This window comes from Octopus sinensis, linkage group LG10 (genome assembly GCF_006345805.1).
Source record: "Octopus sinensis linkage group LG10, ASM634580v1, whole genome shotgun sequence".
In the NCBI taxonomy this organism is placed as follows: domain Eukaryota; kingdom Metazoa; phylum Mollusca; class Cephalopoda; order Octopoda; family Octopodidae; genus Octopus; species Octopus sinensis.
Window position 1 is genome coordinate 53,187,025 of NC_043006.1, and position 9,698 is coordinate 53,196,722.

A 9,698-nucleotide genomic window follows, 5' to 3' on the forward strand; every position below is an offset into this window, starting at 1 on the left:
AGAGAGGGTATGTCATTGATGAGGTTGTGAATGGTGGCAAAAGGACTTTAACAAACAACTGATGGATTGGTTAACCAAGTGATTAAACAAGCAATTGATTAGTTAGTTGGTTAAATGACTAACCAATTGACTAGTAATAAAGAAGTGAAAATGAACCAATGTGTGTGTTTATTATTAGCATAATGACCCTCCCAAAATGCAATAAAATCAGCTGAGATGTTTTTTATAAAATAAAACCTACAAAATAATATCTATTGAACCGTTACTATTTTTGCTGACTTTAATGTTTACTGGCTTTTTACAGAAGTTGAAAGTAACCTGCTAACTATGTGGCTGAAACTGGTGGCTGTTGGTGTGGTGGCCTACATTATTTACCAGATGAATGATATGTTTGATCTCAGTAAGTAATATTTCTATTTGTAAATTATTTTGTAGAGTAGCTTGATCTTTCTCCAGAAAATGTTTGCGTGTGCATGTATGCATATACACGCACTACACATATATAAATGTATTATACATATATACATATCTCAGCCGTGTCCTTGCCCCACTAATGCCCCCCCCCCATCCATGATACTAAGCATGCTCTCTGTCTGTTTAACTCTTTTTCCTTCCCTTCTGGCCCCTCTAAATTTGTGTTCACTCTTGATATCAAAAGTTTATATACAGTGATCCCACACAATGAAGGACTTCTTGCACTCAAACACTTTCTAGAGCTTTGGCTTGACCCTCAACCTGACACCTCTACACTTCTTCGTCTAGCCAAACTTGTTCTCTCCCTCAGCTGCTTCTCGTTCGCAGGCGATTTTTACCAACAAATCTCAGGAGTGGCCATGGGAATGAGAATGGGCCCCACTATGCGAACAACTAGACTCCTTTCCCTCTTTTGTCCAATCCTTCCATCCTGCCCTCGAATTCTCCTGCACTACCTCTAACTCTTCCATCAAATTTCTCAACATTTCTGTCAGCATACACCATTCCACTCTCACTACCTCCATTTACTACAAATACACTGATTCACACGCCTACCTTAACTTCTCCTCCTCCCACCCTACCCATACCAAAATCTCCATCCCCTACTCCCAATTCCTCCATCTGCACAGGCTCTGCAGTGACAACCATGACTTTGAGACTCAGTCTCAATTCATGGCACACCATTTCATCCTACGAGGATATCCCCTCACCACTACCCACAATGCCCTTGCCAAGGCACAATCTGGACCATGCCTCTGCTCTTTCTCCTCGCATCCACCCTACTGTTGCCCATCTCCCATTCTCCTCACCTACCACCCCTCCACTCTGCCCCTCCAACACACCATTCTCCAAGCCTTCCAGCGACTCCAGTCTGACCCCGCCACCTCGTACATCTTTCCCAATCTACTCCTTTCCTCCTTCACATGAGCCTATAACTTTCATGACACTCTTGGTCCACAGTTTCTTCCTTAATCCCACCTCCCAGCCTGGCTTGTTCCCATGCTCTCACCCACACTGTCACACCTACCCCTACCTCCCAATACCACAATCCTCACAGGTACCCATCATCATCCCTATCACATCACTGACTCCTTTACTTGCACTTCTAGTAATGTCATTTACTGCATCTTCTGATTTTTCTATCCTTCCCTGTACATTGGCCAAATGGAATGCCACTTAGCTGACCAGTTCAAGAAGTGCTCCAAGACATCAGACTAGTCAATGATACCCTGATCTCACACTATTTCTGCTCTACTGGTCATTTGCTATGATATCTGTCTGATTGGACTGTCTTTGCACAGGGACCATCCGGACTCCTGCCTTCACTGTGAACAGGAATTAATCTTCACTCCTTTGCACCACATGGGCTCAACTCACCTCCTCTCCTCATCTGATACCAACCTCACCTCCTCTCTTCATTTGACACCAAACCCACACCACTCCACACACACTAGCACTGACCACTTCTCAGCACCCACACCATACACCATCATTCACACACCCACACACAATCTGCAATAGTATCACTACACACACCACTATATGAGCAGCCACACACACTGTATAACTCAGTACACACACACACCATGATGCACACTCCCACACCCACACAAGCACATAATACCTGAACACAGACAATATATACACAACATGCAATACACATTAACACGTGCAAAATACATAGACAAAGACAACTTTCACCAACATACATACACCATACACAAGCACACTGTTTGGTCACAGACACACAGACACACACGTGCACACACCACGTGAGAAAGCACACATCAACTGCTTTCATTCAACTTCTTTTTTTTCAAATCATTCACCATGCTGAACTCCACATGTTTTTTTCATTTTCTCTCTGTTTATTTTCTCTTATTCCTTTCTGTTGAAGAGTGTAGGCTTGAAACATAAACTTTATCATTTTTCCTGAGCTAATACACTTGCTTGTTGTATATACACCTGTCTTTGTCCTATGTTTTTCTATAAATTTCAACTATATATATATATATATATATATATATAAAAAGACCCCTTTAGTCATGAATGATCATGGGATTGCACTCAGAAAGTTATCCTCCGAGGCGCATGCCTAGGCAAGGTTGTTTATGGAAGACCAACAGTCAGCCATACATACCAGCCTCCCCTCTCCATGTTTCTGATATTATCCAAGGGAAAGACAAAGGCTGATACATCTTGGCACCTGTGACATTGCAACTCATTTCTACAGCTGAGTGAACTGAAGCACCATGAAATGAAGTGTCTTGCTCAAGAACACAACACACAGCCCTAGCCAGGAATTGAATTCACTACATCATGATTATGAGCCCAATGCAAACACACACACACACACACTCTCTCTCTCTCTCTCTCTCTCTCTCTCACTCACACACACACACACACACACACACACACACACTCATATATTTCTGGGGGTTTTTTTTGGTTCCACAATGGTTGTAATTAATAAGTTTGCTTCTCAGTTAAGTGCTCTTAGTTCAGTCTCACTGCACAGCACATTAGGAACGTTATTCTGTGACCCTTTGAGCAACTGTACTGTAATCTGTTGAATGACACTAACACACACACACACACATGCATTCATATACATGTGCATATGTGTTTATGTGCACATAAGCCTATGTCAGCAAGTATGTGTGTGCACATAAATGTGCATGGAAGCTATGTGCATAAGGATATATGTCTGAGGGAAAAGACTGTGTTACAGTGTTTACATTCCCACTGAACATTTATGTTCTGTAGCTCTGTGCCCTTGAAATGATAGAATAAAAAGCTCCTGTACTAGTAAAACCAGAAAGGGATTGTTTGTTCCTTTTTGCGCCATGCCTGGCTCATAAGGGCCGGTTTCCCGGTTTCCTTGGTGTATAGGTTCCTGACCTGGACGGGATGCCGGTCTGTCACAGGTGAGCTGCAAGAGGAAAGAGTGAGAGAAAGTTGTGGCAAAAGAGTCAGCAGAAGTTCGCCATTACCTTCTGCCGGAACTGCGTGGAGCTTAGGTGTTTTGCTCATAAACATACACATCACCCAGTCTGAGATTCGAACCTGCAATCCATCGACTGCGAGTCTGCTGCTCTAACCACTAGGCCATGTGCCTCCACAGGGGAGAAAGGACTGACAGCAGAAAGAGCATTCAACCATAAAAATAACAACTCAAATCCTCATCACTATCATCATACATCCATCTTCCATGCTTGAGTTGGCTGGTTCAACTGGCTTCAAGGAGTCAGTGAACTATGCTATGCTCTTTTGTTTGCTTAGTCATGTTTACAATGGCTGAATGACCTTCCTAACACTAGTCCTTTTACAGTATACTTTTTATGTGGTACAGTATGTTTGCTTTGCAGTGATATGCAGCTTGCAACAATAAGAGCCTAAAGTGGGCCCTGTAACTGAAGGGTAATAAAAGAGAGGTGAGATGATTCTAGGTGAGATAATGAAGGAGGGTAAAGTAAGATAAGAGTAACAGATTTAGAGTTGTGAGAGAAGGTAGTGGAGTAAATGATAATGGAGAAGAAATGTGGTTGGAAACAAGAGAATGTGGATTAGTGTCAGCTGTTAAGTGAGAAGGGAAGGACAGAGTGAAACCGGATATGGTGGGTCCAGGGTTATTTTACATCTTAAGGTTGTGTATGGATGGAAGATGTGATAAAAAAGTGGACAAAAAGAATGTGGACAAACAAGAATGATGAGGAATACAGAAGGTCATTGAAGGAAAGAGTGGTATGGAGGTTTATTGAATTAGAGAAAGGGAAGATATGGAGTTATTGAGTGGGTAGAAAAGCTGTGGAGAGAAGACAGTAAGAGAAAATGAGGCCATGAATGGAAAGGAGTTGCTAAGTGCAAGGAGAGCATTGAGGGAAGATTGTGGGTACCATAGATAGAAGAGCATAGTATAAATGCAGAAGAAGCATGCCAGTTGGGAAGACTTAAGAGGGGACAGTTGCAGAAAGGTTTAGGGAGATCAGCTGGTAAATGCAATGAGAGCAGTGGGAAAAATAAAGTGTTGAAGAGCACTTTAGAGTTGTAAGGGTGATGAGTGAGATAAAAGTAAATGGAAGTGTTGGATGGCAATAGAGGTAACCCAGGAAATGTACAGTGGGACAAGTATAACAGGGCAAAGCTAGAACATATTAGGTGGGGAGTGAGGGTGGTCTGGTGCAGCTTCATATAAATGTGATTCTTGAGAAGGACGAGGATGGGGATGCTGAGTGAAGTGAAGCAGATGAGATCTAGCCAGGTAGTGGAAATATGAGGGATAAGAGGAACAATGTGAATACAGAGGGGCAGGAGTGATGAATGCAAAATGAGAAGGCTGTAAAGATAAGCCAAACAGAGCTCAAATGTGTGTGTGTGTGTGTACCATAATTCTAAAACTCTACCTTGTATCAAGGTACATTTTGTAAGTAAACAAGTCTTGCATATTACTGCATGTCACCAGTCAGTGTGTGTGTGTGTAGATATATATATATATATATATATATATATATATATATATATATATATAGCAAAGATTATTTGCCAACATAACATGGGAGTTAAATGTTACTGTTATTTAGTCCAGGAAACATTGTCTCACACTATCTGTGTCATATTTTCAAACAAAGGAGTTTAGCATCCCCACTCAGCACAAAACAATATCTGTGTATCTGTATTGTTTTGTGCTGAGTGGAGATACTAAACTCCCTTGTTCGAAAATATAAGTACATAGATAGTGTGTTGTATAGCCAGCTGGAGACGATGTTTCCTGGAGCTAAAAATGAGTAACGTTCAACTCCCACATTATGTTGTCAAATAATCTTCACTCTAGAGTACTGTTACTGAATGTCTCTCATTGAGATATTTACAAATAGAAATTTTCTGTTTTACATATATATATATATACACACACACACACACACATAATTATTATCATCATCATCATAGTTTTAGTGTCAACAGTCCTATGCTTGCATGAATTGGACAAAATTTGTCATGGCAGATGCTCTCCTTTCTATTGCCAAACCTCACATGTTTTCAAGCAATGTGATATTTTCCCCTTGTTGCATAGGGACACATCTTTTCAAAGAAAATGTCTTAGACTATGTGACATCTAATACATTCTATATCTCCACATCCTGTCCTGGAGAAAGCCAGCTTATTGCTGCTAGGGAATTATAAAATAAATAGTTAAGTTATGAATTAAAAAGTGATGAGACAAGAGTATAAAATGCACTAATAGAAAATCATAAGAACCCACTGAATTAAACAGGTTTTAAGAGAATTTAGACAATATGAAAGTCCTTGAGATAGTCTAGAAAACTTTCACGTATTTAAAAGACTGACAATTATTGAAAGATGGAATTCTAAATAACTGTAATAGCTAGCATGAAGAAGCCAATATACTAAAACCACAAAAAGACAAATTAATGAATTCAACCAAATATAAAGCAATCTAATAGGAAATAAATAAGTTCTAGTTAGTAAAGCAAGATCTTGGATGAAACCTGTAGCTTAATGCAAACCACAGGTTTAATTAAACTTCTTGAGAAATCACCACAGCATTCAATAAATTAGTACTATAATATAAAGAAAATTCAGAGGCCAAATTTTGTACTATCCTGGAAGTAATGATGTGATTGTAAGAGCCAGTATGACTATTGATGATAATCTAAAAATAGGAATTCCATACATTGGCTTAATTCTGCAAATGTTCTGGCAGAAAGGGAACATGTAAAGTTAATTGCCCTTGCCTTTCATCTTTTCAAGATTGATAACAATGTAGCAATCCAGAGTGGTGAAATCGTAAAACTGTAAGAAGGTTAAGAAAGATGTTTTGCAGTATCTGTTCTAACTCTTTGCATTCTGATAGAAATGCCTGCACCAACGCTAGTGCCAAGCTGTATTGACCTAAGTTGTTGGCTCTTCCTTTGGATAGACATTGGTGGCATGGAGAAGGGCAGCTTGCATGCATATGCAGCTGACAGTCTTCTTCAAAAGACATATACATCAACAGTGATGGAAGTCTTTGTAGATGTTACTTTCTTGAATTTGAATGTAAAAGTGAAAAGTCAAATTTATCAAGATTTGAGCTCAGAACTAAATGGGACTAAAACTATACAGTTGAGAGCCTGCTATGGTATTCTATACCATTTCTATCACTCCATTGTTCATTTGCACAAACAGCTAGCTCAGACAAAGACTCAAAGAATATAAAAATGTGCTTTTCAGTATGTGGGTAGACTCCTTTCAAGGTGGGAGCCCAGAGATTTGAAAAAGTAGGTAAGATGTATTGCAAATGTTTAATAAAATTAAGATTAGTTTAAACTTTTTAATTTTGTCCAAAACCAAAGCATAAAAATATGAACAATTATATGGATGAAAATTCTATATTGCCTATGGGTGGATTTCACTAATATATTTTTGTAGGTTGGTGAATCCTTGTATTTCTCAATACAATGCAGTTACCAAAAATATGGCATTAACATTGCCCCTAAATAATGCTTTGGTAAATAGCTCATTATAGCACTTCTATTACAATATCAAGATTCATTTAGTGAAATTGTGTAAGGGTTAGGGTTAGGTGCAGAAATAAATTTGGACTTTAAAAAAACATTTGGGAATAGAATAAGAGATTGTGAACTTTGGCATCCAACCATAAATTCTAGACAAGAAATCATCACTTATGGTTTACTGCATCTATGCATGTTACAAAAAATATCATCACAAATAAAAACGAAAGGAAAAACTCATTGTATAGTCTCTTTCTACCAACTAGAACCTAACCCTAAATTATGATATGCTTCAAGACCACTTATATAAACAACCGGGACACATTCTGCTCATATCATTTATTCATTTGTCATGCTCCCACTTATCATAAGTCCATGAGGTGATGCCAAAGAAAACATTCTGGTTCATTTTTTTTTTTTACATACACACAGTCATAAATGCATGCACATACACACACATACACACACACCAACTAGATTATGTAATTGGTGAGAAAGCTATAAGAGTACAGCTCAATGTCTGCTATCGCTAAACTTACTGAGAATAGTTAGTGGGGGAGGGTGTTGAATGAGGTGATGTGATGGTGGTGGTGGAGGAAGAGGGGACTGCAGTAAAAGAAATAGTGACAACTTCTAAGGAATCTAAAATGGGATTAGGTTGAAAATGGTTGGCACACCCAACTACTTGTTCCTGTAGGAGGAGGATGGTTGTATGCAAATGAACCCTGCTAAGTAGGGGAATTAGGGAGAAAAGTGGAGCGGAGTGCAGTTACTTAATTGACATACGTCCTCCATCAGATCACCCGCATTCTACTGGTGTGTTACAAGTTTATTGATTATCATAAACAATAAATAATAACAATAATAATAATAATAATAATAAGGAAATTAATAATAATATTAATATTAAAAATAATAGTGTTATCATATACATTGTTTTGTCTTGGTATAAAAGATGGACTACAGCAAATATTCTGCTCAATACCACATATTTGCTTGCCAGTTGCTTGACCTTAACCAGTTGAGCATGTCCCTTAGTGGCTGACAACATGTACATCTCTGATCACAAGCATAAGTAGTGGGAGAGCATCATAGCCATGTGTTGAGAGGAATTCTTTGGGGTTTGGATAATTCACCTTTGGAAACATGGGTGTTTTATTCAACATCCTTAAACAACCCTTATTCAAGGACCTTTTGAGTGAGATGGACTACTCAACCTAAAGAAAATTCTAACTGGGCCCCACCTGCAAGGTCATGCACTGTTTACCTTGATATAAGATCACTATGTCACGCACATATGTTTGTGATGCATGTATGTGCCTGGTGTACCCTTATCAGACAGGTAGTCATGATGGGTATACTGGGTTTCATATATTTACCCCAGTGTCAATTTGATGGCATGCACTGTTCTTCCAATAATAATAATAATAACAATAATAATAATGATAATAATAATAATAATAATTCTAGATTTTGGTACAAGGCCAGCAATTTCAGGAGATAGGGTAAGTCAATGACATTGACCGCAGTTTTCGACTGGTACTTATTTCATCAACCCCAGACAGATGAAAAGTAACATCGACCCCAGCAGGATTTGAACTCAGAACATAAAGTCAAATGAAATACTGCAAAGCATTTTGTCCCATGCAGTAACAATTCTCTCAGCTCAATACTTTAATAGTAATTATAAATTCTTTTATTGGCCTCAAGGGCTTACTTAAAGCTTCATGAAGAGACAAAAACAGGACAATACAAATGGGTTTTAAAAGCGTGTAAACAAAAAATAACATAGAAAATTAAGCAAATAAAACTCCCAAGGACTATAAAAAGACAACATGCCTGTTAATCAACATGAGTGTATCATCTGATCAAAATGGCTCGTGGAATGAGTTTCAAAAACTCAGTAAATAAATATCTAATAACTGAAATTGAAAAAATGTAGCATCTTAATGCCTGTACAATACCAGTGATAGTTGGTGCACTTGGAATGGTAAAAAAGGGATCAGAAAAGTATTTGACCCAGATACATGGAAAGTCAACCATACAAAAAGAGATACAGAAGTTAGTGGTGACTGGCACTGTACATGTCTTGAAAAAGACATTATTAATTTAAATACCTTGCAAAGACATTTACTATTTGTTTTAAGCCCTTGTGTGAACAATTGTAATCCAATTGATTGTTTAAAGTGCATATCAGGGAGACAAACAGCAAAATACCTTGTTAGAAGCCAGTCTTCTAGTTTTCATACTCAAAGGTGCCCATGGGCATCTTTGATGTTGGATCGGGCAATAAATCTCCCATGTCTTCTAAACAGTTGTGCATGAGCTGATCACAGATTACTAACATGGTTTTTAAACAAAATTAGGAAACATCTCTTCTTAAATCAATACCTTAGTACTCCCTTCTTCTTCATTCAATTCATTCAGTAGTTCTGACAGTTCTTTGCTCTTATGTGAAAAACTGTGATTTGAAAATTCTGACAAAATGGTTGAGGCATGCTCTTTTTTGTGTGGGGGTGTTTTTTAATGATTTTCATCTTTCTCTCTGTCTCCAGTAGTATGAAACTCCTGCTCCTTTTCCATCACCTTTTCATTGCTGCTTGACAATGAGGTACCACCAACGGTATTGATTGGAAGAGGAATTCTTTGGTTTCATCATAATCTTTAGTTCAGATGCAAACAGGAGTACCCTGTGAACATCAGTACCCATGT

General features: G+C 38.4%; 1 protein-coding gene across 3 annotated transcripts in view; it reads left to right on the top strand.

Moving 5' to 3' along the window:
• The window catches only part of LOC115216330 (hydroxysteroid 11-beta-dehydrogenase 1-like protein), a 187,044-nt gene that overhangs the window by 128,572 nt on the left and 48,774 nt on the right, over positions 1 to 9,698 (top strand). For all 3 annotated transcript variants that reach the window (XR_005000986.1, XM_036506682.1, XM_029785552.2), the window contains exon 2: positions 305 to 400. Coding sequence is in view for 2 of the 3 variants with exons in the window: in XM_036506682.1 (XP_036362575.1) it covers positions 328 to 400 (73 nt within the window). In the remaining variant the exon portion in view is untranslated. The remainder of the gene's footprint in view (positions 1 to 304; positions 401 to 9,698) is intronic.